Genomic DNA, 17,431 nt, shown 5'->3' on the forward strand with positions numbered 1-17,431 from the left:
GAGGTGAGCAAGTGTGAAGTCCTTGGTTCAAATGACAAGGGCAGGAACAAATTCAGAAGTTTTCTGTTTTCTATTTTCCTTGAGTCTGATGCTATTTGAGTATTAAGCTTCTTATCTTTAAAAATAGGTATCTAGGGCTGGGGCTGTAGCCTAGTGGCAGAGGACTTGCCTGGCACATATGAGGCACTGGGTTTGATCCTTAGCACCACATAAAAATAAACAAATAAAATAAAGACATGCTGTCCATCTACAACTATGAAAAAAAAATTTAATAGGTCCCTATATCATTAAGGCTCTGGCACCCTAACTCATTAACATTCGGAAGTTGTGAACAGGTTTTTTGGAGTGAACTCAGACTAGTGTATGAGGCTGCCCATACTTTGGATTTATATTCACCTTTAAGGCAAGCAAAAGCATCTGCTCCATGACACATTTCAGAAAAGTCCTATGAAAAGTAAAACATGACTTCTGTGGAAGCTACTTAAGCTTAGATTTATTCCTGCTTTTTCTTTTCAGCAATAGTGAACTGCCAGCATTTACATGTGTCTTTTAATGTAATGGATCTAGTGTCATGGTCCACTGCATAACATAACTGGCCATTATTTAAATAATGTTTTTAAATGAGGTGTTTTCCTTAATGGGTTGGCCAAGACTGGCAAGGGAGTAAACCAAAACTATTGAGCACTGGTGTTTTATGTATCTAAGCTCATTTAATTCAAGTGAAAATTCTATGGGACCATTATTACAGGCACATAATATCTTATCCATGACTTGTGCAGCCAGATTATTTCAAAAAGGTAATATAGTGCTAACCTCAGACATCCAAGGAAGTCTAGAGGAACTCTCTCTAATCAGCCACATTAACATACCTGTGGCAAAATCTATGAAATTCACACAAAATGAGATATAATGATTTTGCCTTATACGTATGAAAAGTATTTTTGAGACCTTTTATATTTCTGAATTGTGAATAAGATATTGTGACCTGAATTGTCTCCATTTTATAGATTAGAAAACTGGTTTAGAAGAGTTAAGTAACTTGGCAAAGTTACACAGTTTGCAAATGGTGGAGACAGGATAAAACTAGGCATTATGAGGATAGCAGAATGAATTGGACGCTAATACCCTATGTACATATATGACTACCCAGCCAGTGTGATCCTACATCATTACAACCAGAAGAATGAGAAGTTACACTCTGTTTATGTAGGATGCACTCTACTGTCATGTATAACTAATTAGAACAAATAAACAATTGCATTTGAACTATTTTTTTAAATAGGCATTAAAAGCCTATTCTGATAAGCTGCTTCATTTTGCTATTTCCAGTGCATAGCTAATGCCTTGGTCACATTGGAAACTGCAAGTTGAACTCCACAGGAAGCAGCAAACAAAATCTTTAATTGCCATTTAGAGTCATGGTTTTCATTACTACTAATGATCTGGATGTTTTCTTTATTTCTTTTTAAAGTGTTTTAGTGACTCACACAGATGCAGTAAAAATTTCAGATTTTGGTACATCTAAGGAACTCAGTGATAAAAGTACCAAGATGTCTTTTGCTGGCACGGTTGCATGGATGGCACCAGAAGTAATACGGAATGAACCTGTCTCTGAAAAAGTCGATATATGGTGAGTGATGCCATCTATGCCAAATAGATTCACCCTATTAACCCTTTCTTCCTGCAATAGTTTTACTATCCAGAATATTCATTACTGTTGTTCACTTCTGGTTGATTTTGGTCTTATTTACCTAAGGTAGTACCCAGTATGATGCTATATGGTGGGAAGGATCAGAAGAGGAATTAGGGTAAATATCCAGTTAGTAAATCATCAGTTCCCTAAGAAAATATGCTGACCTTTCTGGAAAACTAAAAGTCTATTTCAAATGACCATTTAGTATAGTCTTCCTGAAATGTACTGCATAATTCTCACCCTTTTGAGTAAAATACATTAAACAAAACTTACGTTTGCTAAGCCAGGCATAGAGGCATATAAGACCCTATCTCAAAACAGAAAAAAGAATTGGAGATGTAGTAGTGGAACACCCCTGGATTTAATTCCCAGTACCTGAAGAAAGAAAAGAAAAACCTATTTTTGATGATTCACATCATCATTACACATATTTGTAATGTACTCTGTTATGATACATTTTGTGCTCTAGACCTATTTGAAGTGTATAAGTCTATTTGCCTTTTTATTGAATAACTCCTATGAACTATGCTTTTATTTATTTATTTTTAATTTATTTTTCAGTTGTAGTTGGACACAATACCTTTATTTTATTTATTTTTATGTGGTGCTGAGGATCAAACCCAGGGCCTCGCACCTGCTAGGTGAGCAGTCTACCACTGAGCCACAACCCCAGTTATATGCTTTTATTTTTTATCTTTATCAACATTTCCTCTGAGGTCATAAGCCTTCGTTTTAGCAATATTTTCCCTGTAATTGCTTTTTTCCCCCCACCCTTAAAATTGGCTACTGGAAACTTTTAGGCTTTAAGAAAATAATAGCATATGTTAAAATTGCATATAGCATCTGTGTAAGTGGGATAAGATAGAGTATTCATAGTTTTGATAGTTAACAAAGTGTCCTCCTTAGGGATTATACCAATTCGGTTCTAATCAGAAATGTGTAAGAGTGTTTTCTCAACAAAATGTGCTACACTTTTGTATTTTTAACTATTATGTAGATCAAAAATGGCATCTTGGAAGCAGTTTTCATTTGCATCCCTGCTATTATGAGTAAGGTTATACATTTTTGTATGCTTAAGAGTCATTCATCATTTCTTATTTGTGAACTATTCACATCCTTTTTTTCAGATTTCTGATCTTTTTTCTCATCAATTTATGAGGTGTTGTTTTTTGTTTTTTGTTTTTGTTTTTGTTTTTTTGGTCCTGGGGATTGAACTCAGAGGCACTCAGCCACTGAGCCACATCCCCAGCCCTATTTTTTGTATTTTATTTAGAGACAGGGTCTCACTGAGTTGCTTAGAGCCTCACTTTTGCTGAAGCTGTCTTTGAACTCACAATCCTCCTGCCTCAGTCTCCCAAGGCGCTGGGACAATTTATGAGCATTTTATATGTCAAAGAAATTTGCCTTTTGTATAGATGAATTGCAGATATTTTTTACATTTTGTTATTTTGCTTATAGCATTTTTTCTCAGGCCAAAATAGTTTTAATATAGCTCAATTTATCAACCTCTCCTTTTATCTTCTAGGTTTCCTAGTTAGAAAAGCCTTCATCACTCTTAAGATTATAAAAAAATTCCCAATGTTTTCTTTTATTTTCCTTTTTTTTTTTTTTGCATTTAATTCTTTGATTCATTTAGAATTTATCTGTTTGTGTTTTTTTTGTTTGTTTGTTTGGTTTTTTTGGTGTGTGTGTGTGTGTGTGTGTGTGTGTGTACAGGGGATTGAACCCAGAGGCGCTTAACCACTGAGCCATATTCCCAGCCCTTTTTTTGTATTTTATTTAGAGACAGGGTCTCTCTGAGTTGCTTAGGCTGGCTTTAAACTAGTGATCCTCCTGCCTCAGCCTCCTGAGCTGCTGGGATTACAGGCATACACCACTATATAGTGAGGGATAGATTTAATTTTTTCCCCAGTTTTCCCAATAGCAATTATTAACTAATCAAATTTTCCCGCTAGTTTGTGATGCCACTTCTACTATATTTCAGTTCTTGAATGTATTTATTAATTTCTAGATTTTAATTCCAGTCCATTAGTCTGTTTGTCTATTCATGCACCAGAGTTAATTATTGAGACTTTATAATGTCTTAATATCTGGAAGTGTTGGTTACCCTTCATTGATTTTTTTTCAAAAGTTTCATGAATTTTTCTGTTTTTTAATAACAATATATTCTAATTTTAAAACTGGATATATATATATATAAATTTGACCAAAAATTAATTAAAAATTAAAATATAAATCAGTCTTTCTGAAATGTCTTCTATACATGTTCCTGGTACTACTGTAGGTCTTTTGGAGTAGTGCTTTGGGAGCTGCTGACAGGAGAGATCCCCTACAAAGATGTAGATTCATCAGCCATTATTTGGGGTGTTGGAAGCAATAGCCTACACCTTCCAGTTCCTTCTACTTGCCCTGATGGATTCAAAATCCTTATGAAACAGACTTGGTAAGAAATACATTTCTCTTCCAACATTCTCTTTTACTTTTTTCTTCAAAGGCATAATACAACTTCTCTAAAACAAGTAGGTAAGTCTCTAACGTGTGTTTGCAGTCAACCATCTGGTGGTGGAAAGATTAGAGCCTTAGAGTCTGAAACCCTTGATTTCAAAAGCTGGCCCTGCCTTTTTCTGTCTTTTTTCTTTGGGGCGTGTCATCCAACTATCTGTCTTCATGTAGAGAGAGCGCTTGCTCATGGAGTTGTGTTGTGATGAATTAAAATTTATAAGTGAAGAAATTGGTATGATATCTTGAAATAGTAGGACTTAGTTAATGATAGCTATTATTATTTTACCAGACCTAGTGGACTATTATCAAATAGCTCACTGCTCCTAGATTTCCATTTCATCAATAGAGGTATCTCTAAATTGTATTTTTTTGTTTGCCCTTCAGTACATCAAAACTATTTGTGATATAGCTATTTTGGAGTTAAAATAGTGTATTTCATACTTTATATATATTTTTTATAGTATATACATATACATATTTTATAGTAGAATAAATTTTTATCTTCCTGGACACAAATTCTGAAATGCACAAGCTGTCTTTTTTACTTTTAGGCAAAGTAAACCTCGCAACAGACCTTCTTTTCGGCAGACACTCATGCATTTAGATATTGCATCTGCAGATGTACTTGCCACCCCACAGGAAACTTACTTCAAGTCTCAGGTAAGCTCAGAAACCTTCTAACAGATGCTACTGACCAGACAGGGAACTCTTTAGGAGAAAGGGTAACTCTTAGAAGGAGGCCATTTTCATTCTTATAACAATTAAATAATCCTATTCATTGTTAAATAATAATGATACTTCATACATATGGCATTCGGGAGTTTGTTAAGCACTTGATGTACATTATCTCATTTGAAAAGAACATGTATTTGAATGTTGTCCTTATAGTGGGTTCTGGTAAAATTGTTGAAGAAAAAAGAAGAAAAGAGGATGCTAAACCTATAATATACCTCCATTTGAATTGGAATTTTTGGCTGATCTTCATGAAAACATTGCTTTCCTTGAAGCAGAAAAGTTGAAATACAGAGGAAAGAGATTGAATACCAGAAAGATCCGATGAGGAAATTAAGCCCAGACCTTTTTTAACCTTTTCTCTAATTCTGTGTGCTACCTAGTAATAGCTCCAAATAAAATATAATTTAATGTATCTGTTTGCCTTCACTGTACTAAAACCTTCCCAAAACTCATGGTTTAAAACAGTAAGCCTTTATTTAGATTTCCTGTGGGATGGTGATTTGTGCTATGCAGTTCTTCTGCTGCCTCTGACTCGGTACGCTCACTGTCTGCAGTCAGTTACCAGGTCAGCCAGGAGGCTGGCTGGCTCTAGACAGACTTATTCACAAGTCTGGGGATACTCTGGCTGTTAATGTGGAGTACCTCCGTTCTCCTCTGTGTGGCCTCTAATCCTTTAGCGGGCTAGTATGGGCTTGTTTTTGCAGTTTCTAAGGAATAATAAATCAGAGACTTATCCTATTAGTCAAAGTTCTAACACATTCTCACATCCTTGAACCTAACTTTCCCCATAGCTGTGTCTATAAATAGACTTGCCCCTATATTTTTTAGTGTTTCTGAGAAATTATTATGTAAGTAAAGTGTTTATTTACACAGAAAATAAGATGATTAAGAGGTTGACTTCATGACAGTTCATGTATTCTTTGATATGTAGTCAGAGAAATTCCCTGAGAACTATTAAAACCCATCCATTCAAATACATGTAGGTATGAGGCACTGGATAAGAAATCTTTCAAATGTCTTCTGCTAGTATTCAGAAAAGACAGTCCTTTTGTGAAATGAAAGAGAATGATAGTGAATACTCCAGGAAATCATTCAAACCTTAGCATATGGTTGCAATCAGAGCTTTGCTTCTTTTACAATAAAACTACATATCCCAATTATAAAAATATTTTAAAGTACTCTTAACTGACAAGCCATTGAGACAGTCAGTTCTATTGTATATATTTGGAAAATTTCAAATTCTAAACAGATTTTTACTGAAGTTCTCTGTAAAATAAATTTTACTGGCGTTCTCCCACTCTGAAGCTAGTTCAACTTGAGCAACTAAATATCAAGAGTCAGTATCCTTAAAGGGCCAACCTATTTTATTATTGAGATACCCAAAGCATGGAGTATCTACACTGAGCTCAGGAAAATTTCTTTGGGGAGAAAATTGAAGAGAAAATGTAGTACATTGGGCATCTGCCTTAGTTTGGGCTGCTACAACAAAATACCATAGATTGGATGGTTTATAAACAACAGAAATTTTTTCCCCATAGTTCTGAGGCTGGGAAGTCCAAGATCAAGTTCAAAACACCAGCAGATTTGGGGTCTGGTAAGGGCCCAAGTTCTGGTTCATTGATGATGCCCTCTCACTGTGTCCTCACATGGCAAAGGGTCAACAAACTCCCTTGTGCCTGCTTTCTGAGGATACTTATTCCATTAAAAATAGGTAAGTTCTCATGACCTAAGCACCTCCCCAAAGGACTCCACCTTCTAATACCTTTACTTTGGGAGTTAAGATTTCAACATATGAATTTGGAATGGGGGAAGTACAAACATTCAGACCATAACAGCCCTTTTTTGTTGTTATCACTTTGTTTGTTTGTTTGTTTGTTTTGTTTGGTACTAGGGATTGAACTCAAGGCCACTCAACCACTGAGCCACATCCCCAGCCCTATTTTTTTGTATTTTATTTAGAGACAGGGTCTCTGAGTTGCTTAGTGCCTCGCCATTGCTGAGGCTGGCTTTGAACCCCCCAGTCCTCCTGTCTCAGCCTCCCAAGCTGCTGTGATCACAGGCATGCACCACCTTTTCTGGCCATAACAGCACTTTTAATATTTATTAATCCATTCACATTTTTCTTCCAATGTAAAATTTCACTTCTCCTTCAACAACCCCAAATCTGCTATTCTTGCTAGTTTCAAGATTTTTTTCAGGTATTTATAAGCTGATCTGACTCTAGGTCTGAAACTGAGACTATCTCTGACTAATGTTAGTAAAATATTTATGAACTGTCTAGTGAGTTACTAGGAAAAGCAATGAACATTGAATCTAAACCCCTGTCCTATCACTATATACTACGTGACCTTGAATAAGTCACTAAGTTTTCTAACCCTCAGTTTACCCATCCAAACAAGGAAGATAATTGTATCTTCTTTTAGGGAGTTTCTGTGACAATCAAATGAAAAGATTAAAATGCAGGTACAGCAAAAACTATTAAGAACTGTGTGATTATAAAATGTTATTCACCTCCCACAAAGCTATACAAGTAAAGCGTCCTTTGAGTTGTTACCTTCTGGATGCTTTTTAAGATGAACTCCTGAGATGAATAAGAAGGTAGCTAAAAAAAACTCCTAGTAATTGTGTTTTGACTTCATCATGCCCCCATAGGGAAGATCTGATTGTTTCACATACACGGAGTTTTGCTCTTGCCAGAGCAGTATTATACCTGAGGCCCTGCCCCCTTTCACCTGCTGACAAGATGTTCTCAGTGTCATTTTCAATCAGTGGCTGTTAGCTCCTGAACTCCACCTTCCACCAAACTGGTCAGTCAGGAGTGCTGCCAAGTGTCCAGCTGACCCCTTCCTGAGAAAAAGGGCTTCAGCAGCAGCACGTGTGTAAAGATGCTTATAGAACAGATGACAAAGCAACGGATTTCAGCACAATATTAGATTCTGCCAAGGCTGTTACTCACTCCCAGACAATCACCCATTTCTTCAAAGAGGCAATTATTGTTCCTGGTATTCAGCTGTATTTCATATTGGCCTTTAGAAAACAGCTGCTAGTTGGGTCCTATGCTCAGTTTCTAAATTCTTGCACCATCCTCTGCTTTTGCACCATTCTTGCTTCCTCTTGAAAGCCACTATTGTTAGTTTTTCATTGCTATGACCAAAATACCTGACTTAAACAACTTAATCCATGGTTAGCCAACTCCATAGCTCTGGGCCTGAGGCAAGGCAGAAGAGCATGGAAGAAGGATATGGCAGAGGACAGCTGCTCAGCTCCTGGCAGCCAGGAAGCAGAGAGAGGATTGCCAGAGAGAAGACAAATCCTTCTCGGGCACACCCTCCGTGACCTTCCTCCAATGAGGTTCCACCTCCCAGTAGTCCATTCAGCCAGAAGGGGAGAGTCCCGTGATCTAATCACTAACCACAAGCTCCACCTCTGAACACAGGAGACTTTGGGGACATTCCAGATCCCATCATACCACACTGTAACCACCCGGAGAGTGGTTAAAGAGATAACTGCATTTGTCCTGGGGCTAGCCTGTGCTGCCTTACAAGTATGCTTCTCACGAGTGATTAGGTGCCAAAGCTAGGTCCTCACACTGGGGAGGCAGTAAAGAGGAACTGAGTACCAGTTAAGAACTGGACTGGATGCTCTCTAAGGTTTTTCTGATTCAGAATCTATGATTCCTACTCCTAAGCCCCCAGCATCTTGCTTCTCTATTCCTTGAACTAACCTGGAACTGGCTCGACATTTTTTTCCTTTATAAAAATTATGTAAAATAAATATAGTATAAAGTTTATCATTTTACTAGGTTAAGTGTCTAATTCAATGGCTTTCATCATTACATTCACAATGTTGTAAGTGGTCACTACTATTTCCAAAAATTTTCATCAACCCATTAAGCAATAACCCCCTTTCCCTCCTCTGATCTCTGATAATCTCTATTCTATTTTCAGTCTCTATGAATTTGCCTATTCTAGATATTTCACTTAACTGGAATCATAAAATGTTTGTCCTTAGTTTAGGGCTTGTTTCACTTACTTAGCATGTTTTCAAGGTTCATATATATTGTAGCATTTGTCAGAACTTCATTATTTTTTGTAGTTGAATAGTATTCTGTTGTATAATACCACATTCTATCCATTCATCTGTTGATTCAACTTCATTTTGATATCTATATTATGGGACATAAATAGAATCAATTTTTTTGATACAAAAGCTTCAAACATCTACTGAGTAACTATAGAAACCTTCTAAATGTCACAGATTTCCCTAGGCCTTCTCTGGGAGGTAAAGGGGATATCATTAATGGAGTGATCCAGGTTTCACTTGATTGTTCCCTTACTTGCTTACACGGGTCTTGTGAAGCACCCTCCTTCTTCCACACCTACACACTACACTATGCATTTTCAGGGAATTCCCAGGGAGGAGGAGAGATCTCAAATAGTCTCATATTGTCATCTGCTGTCCTTTCTCCTGACTCTGAATAAACACAGCCCTCTCCCTTCTGGCACAGCTGGGCATTTCCATATTGGTGAGCCCTCACTGTTTTCTGCTATAAGATTGTATTCCTAGTTGCCATCCATTAGATGCTGCCATATCCTTAAGGGACTGCCCTCCCACTCTGGGAGCCGCTCTCTGCTGCAGCAGAGCTCTAGAGTTCCCAGGATTCCAAAGCTGCATATTGTTCTGTTTGTGTGATGAGCTCTTCCTTTCCCTGTTGATTTACACTGTGTGAAAGGTGGCCATGGCCTGATGTTTTACAAGTATGTTAGTGAAACTATGGGAAATGTCCCATCCATTCCTGTGACAGTGGCTCTGTTATAGGCCAAGCTCCTGCACACTCTTCCCTCTCTCAGTAGCTCCTCCGTCTCTGTGCAAATTGGGTTCTGGCCTGCCTGCCCTGCATTTCTTCAGATAAGCCAGGTAGTTCTTAATGGCAGATTAAGTCAAATCACAACTCCTATTAACATATTCTAAGTACATGTGATGAAACTCCAAATTATCTTCTTCTAGGAATATGATACCTTTGAGGAAAACACACTTTTGGTCAGTTTCTGTTGTTTTCCCATGACCTTGTTTCCTTTTCCCAGGGAGGAATTTACTTGTAGAAACCTAGTTTCTTACAGATTTAAAGCTTCAGAAGGTTATCTTTTAAGTTTCCTATAATGAAAAGCAAGCTTCCGGAGGTTTACTGCCTCTAGAATTAAAACCTGACCTGTAATATCTGATTCCTTACCACCAGAGGGAGATATTCCTTTTCTTGGTACCTTCTTTAAGTATTGCCCTGGAATCCATTAACATGTTTTTGCACAAAAGAGGATGTTTTCAGGCCTAAATCTGACCCTCTCCTTTATCCTTCTTTGTTCTAAAATCTTTTGTTTATCATTCTTTGACCTCTTAAAGTTGAAATACAATTCCTACTCCATGGCTTTGATCTGATGATTCAGAGAGAAGCATTACTGGGAGCTTAACTTAACCTTCATATACTGTTGAAATGCTGTCAAAGACTCTTGCCCAACAATGGGATACTATATTCTTTATCCTGGCATTTTGAAGACATTGAGCAGGTTTGGTGCCTGCTCAGTGAAAGTCAACCAGCTGGCAGAAACCCCTCTCCAATAGTCAACATATAAAAAGAACCTAGTATATTGTAAATAAGCAAGCAGGATGATCATTTTCTAAATGATTATATTATTTTCTACATAAAAAATTGATGTAAAACAGATAATTTGGGGAAATTATATAATGTCTCCTTGTTTTCTCCCTCAGTTCCCAATTTCTATATAATTTCCCATATGTTTATTCCCATCTTCTGCTGTGTATGCTCTGGGATCTTCTACTGCACATATTTTTTCAAGATATTTTCCTAAACAAAGCACAGAAGGAATTCTGGTGCCAGTTTTAAGGGTGATCATTTTCTCACAGACACATACATGTACCCAAGTGGTTATCAGAGCTGTTCTTTCTGGCCATATTCTCGGCCACTGTATTGACTTAAATTGAGTTCTTTCGTTCCAGAGGTGATGGCCAGTGTGCCAGCTATATTGTTGTTTCTGGTGACCATTGCTGCTGGGAAACTGGGAAAGACATAACATCATATTCTAGAGTAGATATACAGAACATGGGGAGGGGCATGCAGATTCAATAGCATGAGATATTTTGCTATCAATCAACTAATATTTCTTGAACACCCATTTTGAATTAGGCACGTGCAGGAAGCACATAGAAAAAAGCATGTAGAAGCATTCAGGCAAAATACCTTGTGCCTGATCCTATGATTATACCAGAGATTAAAACACCTTGAGTACTAACAAAATCAAGTTTTTCTCACCCAGGCTGAATGGAGAGAAGAAGTTAAAAAACACTTTGAGAAGATCAAAAGTGAAGGAACTTGTATACACCGATTAGATGAAGAACTGATTCGGAGGCGCAGAGAAGAACTCAGGTCAGCTGATCTCTCTTCCTCTACTTCTTCCTAGCTCAGATCTTCAGATATGAGGAATGCTTCTTATGAATCACCATTTCATTTTCTACACACCTTTCACCTCTGCTTGTTATTATTATGCTCCTTAAAAGTTCCCCTAATAGTTAGTTCTCCTGTGGAATCTAAAAGAGTCAATCTTCTAGAAGTTAAGTATAGAATTATGGTTACCAGAGTCTGAGGAGATGAAGGGGAGGACAGATGAAAAAAAGTTCTTCAAGGGATACTGTTATAGTTAGATAAGAGAAAGAAGAAGTTGCACAGTAGGGTGACTATAACAAGAATGTACTGTATATATATTTTTAAATTTAAAAAAAAAAAGCTAGAATACAAGATTTTGAATATTTTTACCATAAAGAAATTATAATTGCCAAGCATAGTGGTGCTTGCCTGTAATCCCAGGAGGTTGAAGCAGGAGGATTTTACATTTGAGGCCAGCCTTGGCAACAGGAATAGACCCTATATCAAACATCAGACAGAAAGGACTGGGGATGTACAGTGGTAGAGCACTTGACTAGCATGCATGAGAATCTGGTACATTCCAGTACCCCTCATACACACACAGGAAAGAAATGGTAATTGTTTCAGGAGATACATGTTTACCCTGATTTGAACATTATACAATGTATCAGGACATCATAAAATACCTGTAAATATGTACAATTTTTTATCAGTTAATTTTTTTTAGAATGTGTCATAGGCCAGTTTTGAAATGCTAAGTGTTTTTTTTAACTTTTTTGTATTTGTTCTTTTTAATTATACATGACAGCAAAATGTATTTTGATATAGCATACTTCCATTCTTGTGGTTGTGCATGATGTGGAGTTACACTGGTCATGTATTCATATATAAACATAGGAAAGTTATGTCCAATTCATTCTACTGTCTTTCCCATTCCCATCCCCATGCTCTTCCCCCTACTCTTCCCTTTCCAATCCAGTGAACCCCCATTCCTCCCTCCTGACCTCCTATTGTGAGTCAGTATCATCAAAGAGAATGTTTGGCCTTTGATTTTTTGGATTGGCTTATTTTACTTAGCATGATAGTCTCTAGTTTCATTCATTTACCAGCAAATGCCATAATTTCATTCTTCTTTATGGCTGAGTAATATTCAGTTGTGTACATGTACTATGTTTTCTTTACCATTTATCTATTAAAGGGCACCTAGGTTGGTTCCATAGCTTAGCAATTGTTAATTGAGCTGCTATGAACATTGATGTGGCTGTGTCACTATAGTATGTTGATTTTAAGTCCCTTGGATACATGCCAAGGAGTGGGATAATTGAGTCAAATGCTGGTTCCATTATTCCAAGTTTTCTGAGGAATCTCCATATTACTTTCCACAGTGGTTGCATCAATTTGCAGTCCTACCAGCAATGTGTGAATGTGCTTTTTTCCCCCACATCCTTGCCAACATTTATTGTTACTTGTATTCTTGATAATGGCTATTCTGACTGGAGTGAGGTGATATCTCAGTGTAGTTTTAATTTGCATTTCTCTAATTTCTAGTGATGTTGAACATTTTTTCATATATTTGTTGACCATTTGTATTTCTTCTTCTGTGAAGTGTCTGCGCAGTCCCTGTGCCCATGTTTTGATTAGATAATTTGTGGGGGGTTTTGTTGTTGTTGGTTTTGTGTTTTTTGTTTTGTTTTTGCTTTTTTGTGTTTGTTTGTTTTGTGGGTTTTTTTTTTTTTTTTTGGTGTTAAGTTGTTTGAGTTCTTTATTATATTCTGGAGATTAATGCTCTATATGAGACGCAGGTGACAAACATTTTCTCCTATTCCATAGGCTCTCTCTTCAAGTTCTTGATTGTTTCCTTTGATGTGAAGAAGCTTTTTAGTTTGATACAACCCCATTTATTGATTCTTGGTTTTACTTCTTGTGCTTTAGAAGTCTCGTTGAGGAATGTTTTTCCTAAGCCAACATGATGGAGATTTGGTCCTACCTTTTCTTCCAATAGGCACAGGGTCTCTGGTCTAATACTTAATCCGCTTTGAGTTGAGTTTTGTGCAGGGTGAGAGATGGGGATCTAATTTCATTTGATTACATATGGATTTTTGTTTTCCCAGTACCATTTATTGAAGAGGCTATCGTTTCTCCAATGTATGTTTATGGTACCTTTATCCAGTTTGAGATAACTATGTAGTTTTATCTCTGTGTCTTCTATTCTATTTGGTCTTCAAGTCTCTTTTGGTGTCAGTACCATATTGTTTATGTTACTATAGCTCTGTAGTATAATTCAAGGTCTGGTATCATAATGCTTCCTGCTTCACTTTTCTTTCCAAGGATTGCTTTGGCTATTCTGGGCCTTTTGTTTTTCCAAATGAATTTCATGACTGCTTTTTCCATGTCTGTGAAGAACGTCATTGAAATCTTAATAGGAATCTCATTAAATCTGCTTTTGGTAGTATAGCTATTTGACAATATTAATTCTGCCTATGCAAGAATATGGAAGATATTTTTAAGGTTTTGTTCAAGTTCTTTCTATGGTGTTCTGTAATTTTCACTATAAAGGTCTTTCACTTCTTTTGTTAGATTGATTTTCAAATATTTTTTGAGGCTATTGTGAATGGGATAGTTAACCTAATTTCTCTTTCAGTTGATTCATCACTGATGTATGAGAATGCAATTAATTTGTGGGTGTTAATTTTATATCCTGCTACTTTGCTGAATTCACTTATTAGTTCTAGAAGTTTTCTGGTGGAGTTTTTGGGTCTTATAAATATAGAATCATGTCGTCAGCAAATAAGGATAGTTTGAGTTCTTCTTTTCCTATTTGGATCCCTTTAATTTCTTTCTTTTGTCTAATTGCTCTGGCTAGAGTTTCCAGGACTATATTGAGTAGAAGTGATGAAAGAGGGCATCCTGGTTTTGTTCCAGTTTTTAGAGGGAATTCTTTCAATTTTTCTCCTTAGAATTATGTTGGTCTTGGGTTTAGAATATAAGTGTTTACAATGTTGAGGTATATTTCTACTATCCCTAGTTTTTCTAGTGTTTTGTACACAAATGGATGCTGTATTTTATCAAATGCTTTTTCTGCATCTTTCGAGATAATCATGTGATTCTTGCCTTTAAGTCTATTGATGTAATGAATTATGTTTATTGATTTCTGTATGCTGAACCAACTTTGCATCCCTGGAATGAACCCCACTAGATCATGGTGTACTCTTTTTAATATGTTTTTGTATGTGACTTGCCATTATTTTATTAAGAATTTTGCATCTATGCTCATCAGGGATATTGGTCTGAATTTTTTTCTCCTTGATGTTCTTTGTCTGGTTTTGGTATCCAGATGATACTAGCTTCATAGAATGAGTTTGGAAGGGTTTCCTCCATTTCTATTTCATTAGATAATTTGAAGAAGATTGGTGTTCATTCTTCTTCTTGTTGTTTTCAAAGTATTTTTTTAGTTGTATAGGGACACAATACTTTTATTTTATTTATTTACTGTTATGTGGTGCTAAGGATCGAACCCAGTGCCTCATATGTGCTAGGCAAGTGCTCTACCACTGAGCTACAAACCCAGGCCCCTCCTGGTTTTCTGTCCTGCTGGATGGATCCTTAAGGATAAACCAAGTAAAAAGCTTGGATTTTCCATCTCTCACTCCTTATCTGAATCATTGTGTCAAACAAGGGAGCTTTAAAAACAGTGTCCTTGGTTTTTGAAGTAAACTGTCCTGTTTCTTATTTCATTAGAACTGACCTTTGTTCTCCCCAAAGTTAGCCTCACTGATTCTATGTTTTCTCTGATAGGCATGCTTTGGATATTCGTGAACATTATGAAAGAAAACTTGAGCGGGCTAATAATTTATACATGGAACTGAGTGCCATCATGCTGCAGCTAGAAATGCGGGAGAAGGAGCTCATTAAGTATGTACCCAGACCAAAGAAGGTCCTTATTGATTCGAATCTGTCAATCAACAGAAATTACTCCTCTTGCATGTTGCTGCCACTCAGAACTGGAAGATATTTTATTTATTCACCCAACATTCCTTGAGGGAAGTGCTATGTCCAGGTCCCTGCCCTGGTCAGGCAAGTAGATAAGTGGAGTCAGTACAGAGCTGGGAACGTGCTCTGGACTGGCTTTTTTTTTTTTAATACTTCACCCTCCTGCGTGGTTCAGAGGAGGATGCAAGTTTATTTCAAGAAATTGGTGTGATTATGTGAGAGCTTACTGCCCCCTGGGGAAGTAAAATGGCTGCTAAAAATATTTCAAGGTATCCCTAATGGTGGCAAGAAATCCCTGAGGTCCTGATTAGAGCAGCAGCTACTAAAAATAAGAACTTTGGCCATTGTGTTGTGTTAAGGAAGAGAAAGGCCCAACTAAGTCTGTGAGCTGAAAAGCAGAATGAAGTCAGGTTAATTTGAATTTAGTATCTTCATTTTTATTATTATCATGAACCTTTTTATTCAAATAGCCTTTACCTGTTAAATGTGGCCAGAATTTAGGGGTAGAATTCGCCTGTGAAAACATTCTGCCCATCCTTTCTGTCTGCTGTGACTGCTATGTGGCTTTTTCTTTCATCCTACAGGCGAGAACAAGCAGTAGAAAAGAAGTATCCAGGGACCTACAAACGACACCCTGTCCGTCCAATAATCCACCCCAATGCCATGGAGAAACTCATGAAAAGAAAGGGAGTGCCTCACAAAGCTGGGGTGCAGACCAAGCGGTGAGACACCATTCCCACTTTATATTCAGAGAAATGGGATGATAATCCCCCAAAACACATTCTCATAGTATGATAGATGTGGCAACTTCTGTAACTCACTGATAGCACATCAGCTTTAGATAAAATAGAGTAGGAAGGTAAAGAAAATGGCTTAGACTCTAGAAATCTAGGTTTTACTATGTGAGACATGGATATTTATTGTCCTAGAACTAAATAGAGGAGAGAAATACAGTGGGGACTAGTCAGACCTGGGTTCAAATCCCAGCCCTCCTTTGTCAGCTCTGTGACTTGAGCCATACCATTCAGCCTCTTCCAACCCCAGTGCCCTTATGGGTAAAATGGTATAATCACAGTACATGAGATTTATTTATTTTTATTTTTATGACCGCTAGAACACAGAATTGAGTTAATCATAATTCTTTATTTATGACACATGGTTCATACATGGACTACTTTTATTTATACACTTAGTTCTTTTTAATAATGTAATAACTCATTACCAAAGAGGAGCTTTGATAATTACCTATATCTAACCATATTATCCCCCTCATTCTAATGCTACATAGGGTTTTTGTGAATTTTAAATAATGTAGAATCACCTTTCAAATCATAGGTGTTCAAAAAATAGTGTTCTGAGGCCTGGAGTTGTAGCTCAGTGGAAGAGTGTTTACCTAGCATACATGAGTCACTGGGTTTGACCCTCAGCACCATATAAAAATAAATAAATAAAGATATTGTGCCCACCTACAATTAAAATATATAAATAAAAAAAAAAAAAAAAAAAAAAATATATATATATATATATATATATATATATATATATATATATAGTTTTGAATAGTTTTTAAAAATCCTTTCCCATTTTTACAAATGCCTTTTATTAGTTTAATCATTTTTTTAAAATTATAGATGGACTGGCTGGGATTGTGGCTCAGCGGTAGAGCGCTGCCTAGTATCGGTGGGACCTGGGTTCGATCCTCAGCACCACATGAAAATAAAGGCATTGTGTTGTGTTGTGTCCATCTACACCTAAAAAATAAATATATGTATAAAAAAAAAAGAAGTACACATTGTTTTTAAAAAATTATAGATGGACACAATACCTTTATTTTCTATATTTATCTTTATGTGGTGCTGAGGATCAAACTCAGGGCTTCACACATGCTAGGCAAGTGCTCTACCACTGAGCCATAGCCCAGCCCCTCTTAGTTTAATCTTAATCTTAGAGGCTGGAGGTATAGTATAGCGGTATATGCTTAGATGCACGAAACCCTGAGTTCAATCCCCAGCACCAAAAAAAAAAACAAAAAAGGTCATACTTTTTTACTCCTTTTTTATTACCAAACTCTGGAG

At 36.8% G+C, this 17,431-nt stretch overlaps 1 protein-coding gene across 1 annotated transcript in view; it reads left to right on the top strand.

The window, feature by feature from the left end:
* Positions 1–17,431, top strand: part of Map3k13 (mitogen-activated protein kinase kinase kinase 13) — a 96,595-nt gene that overhangs the window by 64,744 nt on the left and 14,420 nt on the right. Inside the window, exons 5-10 of the mRNA XM_027951504.2 lie at positions 1,472–1,630; positions 3,978–4,136; positions 4,747–4,855; positions 11,260–11,369; positions 15,162–15,278; positions 15,941–16,078. Coding sequence (XP_027807305.2) covers positions 1,472–1,630; positions 3,978–4,136; positions 4,747–4,855; positions 11,260–11,369; positions 15,162–15,278; positions 15,941–16,078 — 792 coding nt within the window. The remainder of the gene's footprint in view (positions 1–1,471; positions 1,631–3,977; positions 4,137–4,746; positions 4,856–11,259; positions 11,370–15,161; positions 15,279–15,940; positions 16,079–17,431) is intronic.

The sequence above is a fragment of the Marmota flaviventris genome, chromosome 8, assembly GCF_047511675.1.
Source record: "Marmota flaviventris isolate mMarFla1 chromosome 8, mMarFla1.hap1, whole genome shotgun sequence".
Classification (NCBI taxonomy): domain Eukaryota; kingdom Metazoa; phylum Chordata; class Mammalia; order Rodentia; family Sciuridae; genus Marmota; species Marmota flaviventris.